Here is a 14,772-nt window from a genome sequence, read left to right on the forward strand (position 1 = left end):
CCAAATGTCTTGTTCCTGTGTACATTCAACTAATAATAATATGGGTAATATGCCACATACATCTCTTATTGTATCCTTCAAACAGATTCATTCTAAATCTGATTGATATTTGACCCTTTCCTGTGACTCTGGGCTACCGGGACGTGGCAGGAGTCCGCCAGAGTCATTGGGTCACAGCGGCTCTTCAAAGAGCCTGAGGGAACCAGGGAACTGTTCATATGGCTCCTTCAGGATGCGGGGACAAGAGCTCCTTTCATGAGAGGGGGAAACAGTGGAAAGTCTGTGCTAAGGAGTTAATCACGCGCTGCATATGTGTCCTCTTTTGGCGGGGAGAAGAGGGATATAGCAGCACTGGGCCGCAAGGCAAAGCAGGAGCATTAATGGATGGATATAAGCATGGATGGATAGGTCATGTGATGGGTAATTGAAACCAGAAGGCGAAAAAACTGTGTCTACTCTTTTGACATGGTGTTCTACTTACTGTGTATATGTGGGTTACTAATACAAAATGTTATAATGATTTTTCTCGACCCGCGTTAACTTTGAGTCTGATTTATGATCCACTTTTTTTTTTTCCTCAGAGACTTGCCTGTTACTATTTTGCCTTGTCTTGATGTTGACAACCAAGGTCTGCAATTGGACCTTAACAGACTTTTCTAAAAAGATGTTTAACTAACGAAAGTTTGCATTTCTTCTTTTTCTCTAGAGCAGATCTAGCAATTGAATATTGACACTTAGTATGTAGCCTTTTTAGCTATGGCACTTTAGCTCAAAGGTTGGCAATGTCAGTTGTTTAGCTATTTGTATCTTGTTAAAATTGTTTTAACAACTACGGAATGGATTGTCTTAAAATGTTCTGTAGTTATTCATGTCTTAAATATTTTATTCATGGGTATTGGGTGCTGAATCGTTATGCCTTTTCTCCTTGGACCACCATGATGTTAGATTTGCTATTTTAAGTTAAAGGTATCAACTATACTATTTAATGGATTGCCATAGAATTGGGTTTGGACATTTTAGGACCCTGAATACTTAATTACAATACGTTTATTTTATCCCTAAAATGTTAATGCTATTGACATTCTATTCAGCCTAACCTGTATTTTATGTTGAGAGCTATAGAGTGGCGAAGTCACACCCATCTACTCCATGTCCATGGGACCTTATTTCGGAAAAATAATGTATTGAAGTCACTGGAGAGAGAAAACGTATCTTTCGATCCCGTTTGAATTGTGCCATGAATTACACATATGATGTTTGTCAATCTTAAAAAAATCATTTCCATGTAAAAAAAAGTCACAGTTTGTCGTAAAACAAAACAAAAACCTGTTAATGTACGCATTCAAACACTTTTTCTTTTGCCAGCTGTATTCACCTTGCAGGTACAGCTATGTGGCTTTTATCCTGGATAAAGTGTTTAAGTCATGGATGTTTAAAGTTTAACTTCTTAATTTTTGACTAGTATTAAAGTTCACTTTTCATTCAGGAAGTATGACGCTGCGCTGTCAGTACGCTTCTTCATGTTTGTGATTGGTCGAATGCTCAAAATACCACCCCTTTCATGTGAACGCGCACCTAACTAGATAGGAAATGGCTGGCTTGAGCGATCCACTTGATAACCAGCGTCGTAGTACAGTTTAGCGAGAGCGCGTATGTTTTGGATTAGGCCAACCGGCTAACTCAAACATATCCAGGTTAGGTTGAACCAGCTTCGTAGTAGGCCCCTGGTCCCGACCAGGTTAGCCGCTAAGCATAAGTTACCATGGAGATCTAGCCTGCTAAAAAGAGAACCAGCTTCGTAGGACCGGAAAGCCGGAGTTTTCCCTGAATTTAGCCGGCTAAGCGAAAATCCTGCTTCGTAGTATACCCCCCCTGGAGTGGCTAGATCAAGTTAGCTACCTATCTAGTAGCTAGCACGTTAGTTAGCATTACAGCCTTGTCATTTTTATTAGCCTTAATATGAAGTAACATTAAGTAACCCAAAATGTTAAACATTAAGAGTAGTAGTCATATTTCGTGAAACCTTTGAAGAGTACATTCACCGGTGTGATCATTCTATAATACACAATTTAAGCCTGAGGGAGAAATGCTAAAGCTAGCATCGCCGATCTTTTCTACTTCATGCTATCTGCACAAATGGTTGACATTAAACATTAAAAAGACCAGGCAGTTCAGAGAGAATCAAAGGAAGGCAGGCAGGCAGCTTTGCATGACATTCTTCTGGACATGTTTCATTGTGGTGATAGTGAGGGTAGTCAATCGTTTTGTTGACAAGACAGTAGTGACGCACATCTTAGTGATGTGTGTTGTTCTGCGAGACCAGAGATGTAGTTCATTGAGCGTTTCACACAAACAAATGTGTTACTTCACAGTTTTACACATTTGTTTTTTTGGACTCGCAAAACTATTTTTTAAATTGACAAACATCATATGTGTAATTCGTGGCACAATTCAAACGGGATCGAAAGATAATCTTTCTCTCTCCATTGACTTCAATACATATTTTTTTCTAAATAAGGTCCCATGGAGGTCCACCGGAAGGGGAGGGACTTCGCCACTCTATAGCTATTGATAGCATGTAAACACACTAAACTAGGACAGAGAACATGGTAAACATTATACCCACATAAACATTGCCATTGCAGCATGTTAGCATGCTGGTGCTAGCAGTTAGCTCAAACAACCAATGTGTACAGCCTGAGTGGTTTAAGTCTTTCAATTTCCTCCCCAGCTATAGACCTGGTCTTGATTCTCAAATCACTTTAGGCTTACGCTCTTATAAGGACCATCAGCCTAACTCTAGCCCCCCCAACCATCTCATTTTTCATGTGACAATGGCTTGAAGTTTGATTCATTGCCAATATGGAGAGGAATGTTGACACAACTGCCTCCATCTGCCCATCCTCAACTCACAGATGGAGGAGATTCCCAGCTGAGCATACCAACACATGGTCTCTGGCTCTTCATCCTTGACATGCTGTGGGAAAGTCACAGCTTGGAAATCAGCATTGCGTGTCACCACTGCACAGCATTTCAGGATAAACTGTGTTGATAGAGCATGTGTACGACATACGTGTGTGGTGGATTTCTGTGCCTGCTGCTTTTAAATGGATGTAAAAGGGGGAGGCCTGTGTATGATTATGGAGCTTGGCCTCTTCATATCCCCTGTGTAGTTAGCTAAGAGTCATATTTTGTTCAGTTTATTGAGTTGGTATTGAAGGTTGATGTGTGAAACATAAATTCGCTCTTGCTCTGCAGTACAAAGGAGCGACTGTACATGATAACTTAAAGCTTGGTCAAAAAGTCACGGTTAGTAGTGTGGGAAGGGGGGGTTCGATGACATGTTCTGCTGCCAGTCTAAACATGACTTGGAGCTGGGGCGCCCTCAGTTTCCCAGGTCCATCGAAACAGCAAGGCTTTAAAACTCAGGCCCTATGAGTCAGCCAAAAGCCCTGGACTCAGAAAACCTATTCCAGTCCCTGTGTTTCCATGGCAACGGGAACAGATTGGAACCACATCTGGTAGCCATTTCAGTCCCTGCAAGGAGAGGAAGAAAGAAATGTATGAGTGAGGGGGAAAAAGACAAATATTTTCTGCAATGCAAAGCAGAAAGAAAGTGGAGTCGAGTTACACTTGAAAGGGGTTCCTGTTAAGCCCCGAGCCTGTTTTTCAGGTCTCAGGCTCGAAAATGACGTTCCCAGAACAAATGACCATAACTTAACTTCTAAAAGGGGTAAATTAATCATCTTTGTTCTCAAAGCAATGATAAACCTGAGAGTTGGATGTAGAAGAATCAATATAGATTTTTTTTATTTTAAAGTAAATTCAGATAACATTTTTTAAATCATTGTCCGTCCAAAAGAAAAATATTACTTATAGTGAAAACCACCCTTGAATGATGGGATGGTAGACTAAAAGCTTTAGGAATCTAAAATATAATAACTACCCTGTATCAAGATTGATGCTAATCAAATGAAATGTGACCTTTTTAGAGAGATTTAGCAACAAAAAAACACTTCTGGGGTCATTTGGGTGGATTTGACCTATCTCTGGCCCCCCTTGGTCGATTTTGATGATTGACATCTCTTTTTAACCGTTAGAGCCAATGGAATCGAGGGGAAGTTCCACATACACAAACACGTTACCAAATAAGGAGTGAGAGTGACGCGTAACCAAAACAGGAAGCTGTCATACACTCTGGAAGCTATCATTAGCAGCTAATATGAAAACTCAGTTTTTGACATAAAAATGGAATTATGGATTATCAATAATTTTTTCAAAGTGACAGACACATTGGATTAACCTTCAGCCGCGTTTTTCTCGTTTTAATGCCATTGAACACACATTTTGATCAGAATAACAGCAAAAGGTGAGCATATCTCAGTTTTTTGCTACCTCAAGCTACGTCATGAGTTGTCTGGTTTTGCTTCCCCTGTCGCGAGTTCTGATCGCTCAGTGATGATACTTATATTTATAGAATCTGTGGAATCTCAGTTTGCTAGCAAAGCTTGTTTGTGCAGATCCTATAAGTATATCGATCGATGTATACCTAGAGTTCTGTGTTAAGTGTGTTAGAATGTTTTCGCTCAGGGCTCATTTAGACGCTTCTTGTGAGACTTGTGTTTTGTTTCGGTAAAAATGGTTCATATAGTCAGTTAGCTTAGTTTCTTCCCGTTAAGTGAGTATGACACATTCATAGTTTATTAGCCGTTGGGGGGCTCTGGGGCTTAACAGGTAGGCGTTCAGTGCAGAGAAGCCTCTATTAGCATGCATGGCTAGATATTCTCAAGAAAGGCAAGTCTCTCATGTGGTTTAAGAAATATTTTTCTGTTCGAATACCTTATGTGTTCCCAAAACCTTTGGCTGAAATGCTTGTGTGTTTTGCTAACTTTCCTTATTTCTTGAAACACCTCAGTGCAACAGAGAGTCTGAGGTTTTGACAACAATTCAAAAGTAGCAATTTTGTTTTCGCGTTCAAACCACCAAATGGTTCACTCTCTGACAGATGTGTTTCTGTTGCAGCACAATATCCTAAAAGGCAGTCATATATCCCAAACTCAATCATGGCATCAGACACGACCAGAGGAGATTTAGAACTGCTGTTTTCGTCTCTCATCCCTGTCGACACGCTGTCTGCGAGAAACAGTGTCTAATTGCAGTCCCCCTCACACGTTAAACGTTGTTTCTCAGCTCTGTGGAAATGCAGTAACTATGAAATGACATTTACTGGAAATGGAGCTGGTGCTTTTTTTAAGCAAAAACCACGGAGAACTGAGGTCAACCAAAATGGGGAGGAGAGACAGTACAAGCATAAAATGTGTGTTTATAGATTTCCAGTGACATCCACTCACATCGCGATTTAAGACTTCCCTTACAGTATAATAGACACACGCTCCCTTGCAGTGGCATGGAGGGGAAATAAAAAGGCAGCTCTTAATCACAAATTAAGAGCATTCACAAATTAAGAGCAACCACACAACAAGCCGACCTCCCAAATAGACGCTCGGATAAAGTTGATGAAAGATAGAGTCTCAGTGCTCGAAGTCAACGTATGAGGCTGAAAACTGCTATTTACTTTAATTCCACCCACTTTTCTTTATGCGTGACATGCATGTCAAACTACTTTGAGCTGGACCCATGTATCATTATCCCAGCAGTGTTAGGACTTAGAGCTTCACATAAACACAGTTTTCATCTTGAAAAGTTCTGTAAATGTGGAAAATACAAATGAAAATGCATGGCCAGGAATGTAATCAAGCCACATTTGCTCTCTCTCTATCCAGATGGAGATTTTTCTTCCTCTTTTTCCCACCTTTTCTTTCACATGAAGGGGTGTGTAAAAAGTTGTCTGTGGCTTCAAATTGCTCTGGATTTTTTTCCCCCTTTGTCAGCATAATTCTATGGAATGAGCGTATTAGTGGAGAAGATTTGGATCGTTAATAGAAAGCAGATCAGTCAGATGCTCTCTCGTTCTTTCTTTTTCTTTCTTTCTATTAAACCCCTGGCTCTTTCTCCTGTTTTCCCCTGCAGCCTGTTTTACTCCTCTCTCATTCACTCCTTCCTCCCTCCTCCATCTTTTATTCCCTCACACACCCATCCATCCTCTATCTGTGCAGTAAAGTGGGACTTCAGACTTCATAATGTGGCTTGAGGTTTCAGCTTTCACATAATTCCACAGGCTGATCCAATGTTTTTTTTTTCTTTTTCGTTTTTCCTCTCTGCTTCTCACTCACTCCAACCTGGAGCGAGGGAGCGAGACTGAGAGGGAGAAAGCTGCTGTCTTATTCCAGCTATTGGTACGGAAAATGATCACAAGACCGAATGTGTCTGCCCAAACCCAAGGAAAATAATCAGATGGCTTATGTTTTAATGCACTGAACCCCAACTGTCCCGAAAAGCAGTCCTGTCTGCGACCGACCAACTGTAGCTTACAACAGCTTTGTTGTTTGAGACCCAAACTTTCACTCAAATATTTTTGCCAAAACCTCTCATAAGAACACATGCCGTTGCAGAGTAACTTGCCTTCAGCCTGCAGCAACTTTTCAATGTTCTTAAAACCGCATAGGATTTGCTTTATCACGTCTTAGTGACTCAGGAGTCAGGACTGCTCAGGACAACCTTTACACAATCTTCTATGATAACAGCCTGAAAAAAAACGAGTTCCCTTTACATGTATTTTGGTGCCAGGATGTATTTTACTGTATGTGGTTGCAGTGCACTGTCATGTGAAGTGTGAGCTGTATATTTACCGTCACCCTGGCTGTGTGCTGGTGTGTACCCGACCCTCACAGCCCCGTTCTACTTCACAGGACAACACTGGAGCCATTATGGGGAGCCATGTGTTTCTGATTACCCACACACAGATTAGAGGGAGGGGAGCAGCAGTTGCTGTCTGCTTGCCCCCCGGCTCCTATAATGTGGCCAGCAAATGGACATCCATCAGTGCAAATCCCTCCGCCACCCTCGCCCCATTCCCACTTATACTCCAATCCTTCTCTATAGACTTCCACATTCAGTTCCCACAATTCAGATTCTGTTTTTGCAATTCATGTGCAGATTCTTTTCTCAGCTCTGACACTTTTATTTACTCCAATAAATAAACCATTGGACTGAGGTTCTGTAAATCTGCACTCCATTGTTCTTCTTCTTCTTATCCTCTTCCCAAATTTAAATATGCAAACACATGTTGGTGAAATTATTTTTAATTTGTGTCAAGAGTACCAAGCTGTCATTGCTGTATTCTTAAAAGTGAGCCTTTGTTGCCAAATATTGTTGTGGCTCTGCTTTGTGACCTACAAAAGACAAGTATTGCGTTTGTTGTAGCTTCAGCAATGTGATACTTATTTGACCTCAGCTGGGAAATTCTCTTTTGATTAGCCCCCCTCTCAGAGGTCAGAGATCAGGGTCCGAATACCGACACAGAGAGTGTGAGGAATCAATTATTTACAGGACCTTTCAGCAGTGTGACTACGTGTTAGAAAAGTGCCTGAAACCAGATTGTTAGACAGAGGGGACACAGGCCACACAAGTGTGCACAAGCAGTCTTCACATCATTCCTCTTTTTTCCTTTCATCATTTTTAAATACTACACAGCGAAGAGCGAAATTATAAAACACCCAATATCCTTAATTTGACAGAATTCAGGCACTGTTGCCACTTATTTGAGGTATTTTTGCATTTTCTGTCAATAATGTTTGAGGTCAACCAAAATGGGCTTTAACAAGCCAGATGGTGCTTAGAACATCAATGTAAAATCATTTCCTACAGACCCACCTGTGTATGCAAAGCACATCAAAATGCTTTCTTCATTAAAAGTAGAAGGAAAAACTGAGCCACTAACATTTTTTAATCCGCAGAAAGCACTTTATCACTTAGACAGAGATATTACAATCACCATTTTTTGGGTGATTTTTGGTATGCTAAGTTGGAGTCAACTGTTGGACTGTGCTTTGAAATCACTATTAGTTTCTTTCTTGTTTAGGGTTGGTTGAAATAACATGAAGTTACTTGAAAGACAGTGCATCTCATACCGATGCTAAAGGGGGTCTTGTGTGTCGGTATCAAGATGCTAATGACCACTGCCCAAGCATTGGTATTTGTCACCCTGGGAGTGAGACCAGGCTGAACTATTTCCGTACTAATATCACAATGTAAAAATAAGGTCATTTCTTAAGGTGCTTATGCAGCCTCCCTGTGTGGGGCAAAATTGGAGACACTTCTTTTTGGTTAACAGCTAATTCATACTTAGGGCGTTGTTGTTTCCTCCATGAGCTGTTAACTTGCTTACGTTAGTGTTAGGATATAGACATTTTACCCAATTACCCCTTTTTGTATTACTTTGTCAACTGCCAATATTATTGTAATTTAAACTATTCGTTATCACTTTGTTAAGATCATAATCACAATCTAGACAGCAACAACATGACAATAAAATGATAAAAAAAACATCTTTCTATTTCTATTTTGCATTATAGGAGAGGAAAACAAGGAACACACAGGAAGTTTGGAGTTTTCTTAACCAGATGCCATGTTGTGTTATGTATTGAGCTGAATAAACTTAGTTTCACAGTGGAGGAAATACAGTTTTGTGCCTCGAGCCTGAACCTCCATGAGGTTATGTCCACTTACTGCACAATACACAGTGCAGCACACTGGCATTGTATTGAATGAAGCCCTCCACATGGCCCTCACTCCTTTCAACACTGCCTCTCTTCTTTATAAGCAGACTGGAGCGCAGCAGGCAGACAGGCAGCAGGCTTCCCCTCAAGATGCCCCGAAGGCTCCAGACAGATAAACACACACACACACACACACACACACACACACACACACACACACACACACACACACACACACACACACACACACACACACACACACACACACACACACACACACACACACACACACACACACACACACTCACACACACGCTGTGTTTATGTTTATGCACAAAGTTAGATTTTGTATTCATCTCCCTTGGTCATCCTTAGGAATACATGTCCCCTCTAAAGCACAGAGAAATAAGACTTCAGAGTCAAATATTTCTCACTGAAGACTCTAAGCAGACACACAAATTGTCCTACTGGCTGGAAGGCAGCATCCGGTGCTTTGGAGAAACAGGAAGTGTGTGCGTCTATATAACAAGCTCTCCGAGGGAGGCAGGATTACAGTGAGGTGTTTAAGCGTTTGATCTTTTGCCAGCTGCAAGTGTTGCAATTTGCAAAACTCCTACTGGAAAAAGTTGCTCATTACGGATTTTGTAAACGTCTTCATCGTCCATGAGTCTCTTTCTTTAAATCTCTGGTTAGAAATGGCTGCGTTTTCCCCTTTGTCAGCACATTAATAATAACAACATCCCCTTTTTGGCATGCGCCTCATGATGTAAACTGAAACATGCTGAATGTGAACATATGGTATGCATCCACACTTATAGACTGAGGAGTCACCCCACCCCCACTGCTCATTGTGTTACCTACCCTCTCTCATCAACTTTCTTTCTCTGCATCGACTCTTTTAGTTACTTCAGACATTGAGGGAAACAAGAGTGGAACGTTCAAACACAAAGATATAAACTCCAGAAAGAGAAGTGTACAGGCTCATAGATTTACGATGGCTGCAGAGGGGAGGAGACCTTGTTAAAATAGGGACTGTTTTACAGCCATTTGACACATAATCTCAAACAGTACAACAGGAGGCTGTAAGCTGCAGAGCTCTGTGTCTGGAAAAGATATAAACAGAGAGATGGTTTTGCTTCAGCATTCCAGGCAAGAATGGTTTATTTTTGTTGGAAACATAATTGTCTGTGGCTAGGATTTGGAAGTACATTTTACCCGCCAAACTGCCGTAAAGTCTACATGAGGGTGCTGCTGCCCTCTTGTGTTGACCTGATGCACATAATTTGCTTGTTATTTACAACATAGAAGGCTTCTCAATTCTCTAATTTCAACCTCCTCGACTCCTCGACTCCTCGGTCCTCCGGAAATGGATTTCAGCGCGCCATGTCCGGAAGGACATGTCATTTCTCTAAACGCCTGCTGCTTCCACTCCTCTCTCCTCGGTTCTCCTCCTCGACTCCTCCGCTCGCATCTCCTGTGGGCGGGACTAAGACACGAGGATAGGAGTCGAGAAAGGGAGTCGAGGAGGGGACATTAGAGAATTGAAAAGCCTTTCGAAGAGTAGTTTTGAGGGAGATAGATGTTTCCTATCCTAGGGTGTTGAAAGAGTGCAAATGGGCAGTGTTTTTCTGAGTTCAGATTTCATACACCAATACTTAATGGGATTGAACATTTCTTCTCATGCAACTCCAACTCATTGCACTGGTGGGTGGCCAGTTTCATAGTGGCTGATGTTTTACTTCAGGATCTGCATTATGCAATAGAAAAACTTGTCATAAGATAAACATTTTGGAAAATAACCTGAACAATGCAGGGCAGGCAGATAATATCATTCAAAAAATGTTAATAATAGTTGAGATACTGTATGCTGTTTTGCTGCTTTTTTGGACAGCGTTAAGGGCCTGGCAAAATAAACTAATGTTGTTTTTATTGCTCTGTATGAATTAAACAAACATACTAGTTGGATTTACAGCTATATGCAAATTAATTGTTACTGAGCCTGCCAAGATTCTTTCCCCTGTTCCCCATTTGTATGTAGGTTAATGGCCATAATAGTAGAGAGAGTATCTTCTTATTTACATTTTGTTTGGAAAAAGCATAATTTTCGTGTAAGATTGAAAAGTCTAGGCTACAAAACAAAATATAACTATAAAATGTTTTAATACGACTTATATGAGTGGCAGTTTCTCATACTTTGTTTGGATAAGATGATATTATTGTTTTACATTTGTGAATATTACATGTTCCTAAATTATACATGTAACATGTTTATTTCACCTTTGGTATCATTTGGGATTTTGGCATCACCACCAGTCAAAAAAAAACAAATACCTCGGGATCAACATACTTTTAAATGTTGTTCGGAAGTTAAGAAACGTTTCTTAAATAACATATTTTCAATTAAAGTGACAAATGAGAACAAGTGATGTATTTCCTTAAGGACACCTGTACAACTTAATCTCGTCTTAGCTTCCCAGCAGCTATGAGAGTGTGGCTGGCGCTTATTGGCCATCAACCACCTGCAAGTGAACTGAATGGGAAAAAGTGATAAGAGCGCAGATGTTCTGAGGTGTCTGTGGACTCCCAGTAACATCTGATGTGGAAGAAACTATCAACTTTAAAGCCGGGGGGCCTCCGTAGGTCTTTAGACATTTCCAAAACATCCTTACAAATTAAACTGCAGCAAAATAGCATTATGGCTTACCAGTGGCCCACCATTTGGATCATTTAGTGTTTCTGATAGAAAACCAACATTAAACAGTAAGAAATATCTAACACATGAGGGCACTGCTCCCCTACAGGAATGTGCTATGGTCTTGTCCACCCTGATAACTGTCCAAGTGGATTACAGGGTTAGTTATTGTTGGTAATAACTTAGGCAAAAGCACCGAAGGATACTTATTTGTCATTAAAAAATGTGGGCCTTCTTAGTGATCACGCTTGTCCTGGCTGTCAGGGCTTCAGACACTAACAACAACACAGAGGTTGAAGAACAGCTTGATATAGCCAGAGGTAAACTGCTGGTGAGTACATGTGGAAATCCTGGGCTATATCCAAAAAACCTTCATGCTGATATCTTGCCATGTCTATGTTCAGAATGTTGTGATATTGGTGCAAGGATGAGAAGGTCTGACAGTAAACAAAGACATAGAAAGAAGACAGAGGTCACAATAAATAAGCAATATGTTCTATAAATTAAGTTATGTGTGATCATTTAAAAAACTGGATGGTTGGGATATGTAAAAACAACTAAGGAGGAGATATTTGGCTCCAAGTTTGAGAAAATCTCCAAGATATGTATTGTTGAATTCAATGAATTTGGCAAGAAATGTCATCATTCAGTGTAACCCTAACCCTAACCCTAACTTCCCTAGTTGACTAATTACATGTTCAGTTTTCTGGAGAGTTATGTTAAAGTATGCAAATAAGGTATCTATTCTACAGACACAAATATACAATGTGAAGTAGAATAAACACTTAATTGAGTATTTTGGATGTTTTGTTTTCCATTATCGGAAATAAGACTTATTGGAGCAATCAACACAATCTTAAAATTGAGCAGCACATTTAAAAAGGGAAAAGCCATGTGCTCTCATGTCGGTATGCATTCTGCTGAAATACATATGTATATATATATATATCTCTGGCACCTTAGATCAAAGAACGAAGCGTGCACAATGCTTTATGTCATGCTGCTTTAACATCTGTCTGTGTTCGTCCCTACAGGCTCCCAGTGTGGTCGGATGAGGCATAAAGAAAATGCCCGAGCTCCATCATTTTCTTCTGGAGCGCTGGGCTTTATAGTATCCTTGTTATTTTCAGTTCCTCAAGGCTGTGTGTTCAGACGTGACCTTTTAAAAGAAAAACACCACAGATGTTCTCATGACCTCCTTTATGAACAAAACCATGTTTTTAGCAAGTTGCAAAGTCCAGTGCCAGCTTTCCAAACTCTTCCAAGTTAAAATCATGTTGAGTAAGCTCAAAAATAGCAAAACAGATGGATGCTTTTTATTCTTCCCAACACTGCCGACCTGTTGTTTCCCTTGATCCCTTCTTTCCTGTGTAGCCACAACTTGGAATACGATTCATCGGAGGAGAAGAATCCCCATCTGATATTCTATAACCAAAAAGACGAGGTTGTAAAGGTGAGATGTGAGTTCAGGGATCTTTTACACATCCGTCTTTTGATGCGGCTTATCCCGGGAGTTCCAGGATGTCAGGACAGATTCATGCAGGGAAGTTTAAAGACTCAGATCGTCTGTCAGATACCAAGTCACACTGACCCAATGTGTTTGAAAATGCAAGACTGAGTTACACAAAAAAACAGATGGCAAGAAAGTGGAAGAGTAACAAAATATATAAAGTGTTTACAGTATGTGGTGAGTTGCTGACTTGAATTTTAGCATTTTTATGCCCTGAAATTACAACTTTGTAATGTTTCCTAGTGTTTTTTTCTTTTTGCAGTTTAGAAAAGCCACTAAATCTGCATTCAGGCCAGCATTAGACAATAGCAGTTATATATAGCCTTATCCTTATCTACATGCACAAAAATAACCCACTGCTGTGATTTAAAAGTAAACTGTGGATATGCTTCCTTTAGCTCTCACACATTATTTTCCTCCAATTATGTAGGAGTTTTTCTTGTGTCACATTCATATTCTAATGTTCATTGTTCCATTTTAGTTTCATATTGTGGGCGCCCTCTGAGACTGTAATTTGACTTTATATGAAGATTTATTTCAGACACTAAATTGTTGAAAAATGTAAATGAAAATAAATGTGCAGGAGAGACCTCTATATCAACAGTATGAAGGAATCAATTATTTGAATATGAACATACTGCATGTCTGCTAACACATCCTTCTCTGCATGCATCTCATTAACACTCTATTACTACTTTTAAACCTTTCACCATGTGTCCAAATGTGTTTTCTTCCCGACACGTCAGACTGTTCCTGTGAAGGAAATGAAGGCAGAGGAGATCAGCAGCCTGTTGGACTCACTAGGTTTCTACAAGAGGACCCAGAAAGGGGAAGAGGTGCCAGAGGAGTTCCAGCAGTTCCCCCTGCGCCCCCCCAAGGACGAGCTGTGATGACACCTTGTGGCCAAACGCTGCCACTGCACCCGGGTCACATTAATGACGAGTGGGGCCCCAAGGCTAAAACGATAAGCCAGGCACCATTCCGAGGACCTGCTGGCCCGGTGCGGTGTGCAGCGTGTTAGTCATCGCTGTGTTACTCAGTTTATATGCCTTAAATACAAATTATTAAAAAAGATGGAGTGGATTGAGTCATTGATTGTGCCCGAGGTCCCTGTTAGGCTACTAGTCACCTGGAAAGCTTGTGTACCTTGTGCGTCACTAGGGAAAACATTTTTCTTTTCAGTTTGATGTTTTTTTTATTATTTTGGCTGTGTTATTGCATAACCTCAACTCCTATAAAAAGTATTTTATACATTGTCTAGCTAAAATACAGACACCCAGACCCTTAAGGACAAAAGTGTCTCCATTTAAACTAATTTAAAATAAGAAATTATCCCGCAGCCAGCATTAAAATAAAGCTTCTCAATATCTGGCTTTTAATCAGGAGCCCTGGATTCACATTTTTAGTTTTTTTCTATTTTCTACAAAATGTATACATTTTTCCATGTTTCCACTATGGGGGTAACGCATTCTCTAATGCTGCACACACAATACAAATGCATCTTATAATCAATGTTTTACCATTATTCCAAACAAGAAAATCCTATCATATATTATACAGAAATGTATACATTTTGTATTTGTTTTTTCAGTAAGAAAACAGTTGAATTTTGCAAGCATACTCATATTTAAAGGGTTGCATTTCTGAAAATGGATCTATGAATGAATACAAGTTTTAGGTATGATCAATTATTATAGTAGAACGGATGCACAATTAAGGAAGATTTCCTTTTTTCTATGAATGTACACTGTTCTGTAATTCAATTCAGTCCATATTTGACTTCGTAAAGCTTAAATAAATGTTGAATACTCTACTTTGATTAACAACTTTGTTGTGCATCATAAACGGCCACTTACTGACTTACTAACAAAGTGCCATGCTGCTGTCTCAGCCTAATCCTCAACCCGCCTCCCCCGCTATAATCTGATTAGCAGTGGAGTCTGCCAGCATGT

General features: G+C 40.2%; 1 protein-coding gene across 2 annotated transcripts; it reads left to right on the plus strand.

The window, feature by feature from the left end:
- Nucleotides 1-30: 30 nt before the first annotated feature.
- Nucleotides 31-14,436, plus strand: selenoe (selenoprotein e). 2 transcript variants are annotated; one of them, XM_034225329.1, is made up of 4 exons: nt 11,498-11,641; nt 12,345-12,421; nt 12,685-12,763; nt 13,567-14,436. In XM_034225329.1, the coding sequence occupies exons 1-4, from the start codon at nt 11,534-11,536 to the stop codon at nt 13,708-13,710; spliced, it is 408 nt and encodes a 135-aa protein (XP_034081220.1). In that variant the 5' UTR covers nt 11,498-11,533; the 3' UTR covers nt 13,711-14,436. The 2 variants fall into 2 exon arrangements, with proteins under 2 accessions (XP_034081221.1, XP_034081220.1); XM_034225330.1 differs by lacking the exons at nt 11,498-11,641; nt 13,567-14,436 and adding an exon at nt 31-420 and having other exon boundaries at nt 12,685-12,752.
- Nucleotides 14,437-14,772: the final 336 nt, after the last annotated feature.

Source organism: Gymnodraco acuticeps, unplaced genomic scaffold (genome assembly GCF_902827175.1).
Source record: "Gymnodraco acuticeps unplaced genomic scaffold, fGymAcu1.1, whole genome shotgun sequence".
NCBI classification, from domain to species: domain Eukaryota; kingdom Metazoa; phylum Chordata; class Actinopteri; order Perciformes; family Bathydraconidae; genus Gymnodraco; species Gymnodraco acuticeps.

What these genes read in the sequence shown, in the direction of transcription:
- selenoe (XM_034225330.1), top strand. Translation starts at nt 219, where the DNA reads ATGGCTCCTTCAGGATGCGGGGACAAGAGCTCCTTTCATGAGAGGGGG. An exon ending in ATGGATAGGTCATGTGATGG is followed by an intron (nt 421 to 12,344) that starts GTAATTGAAACC and finishes TCGTCCCTACAG; the next exon opens with GCTCCCAGTGTGGTCGGATG. An exon ending in CTGGAGCGCTGGGCTTTATA is followed by an intron (nt 12,422 to 12,684) that starts GTATCCTTGTTA and finishes TTTCCTGTGTAG; the next exon opens with CCACAACTTGGAATACGATT.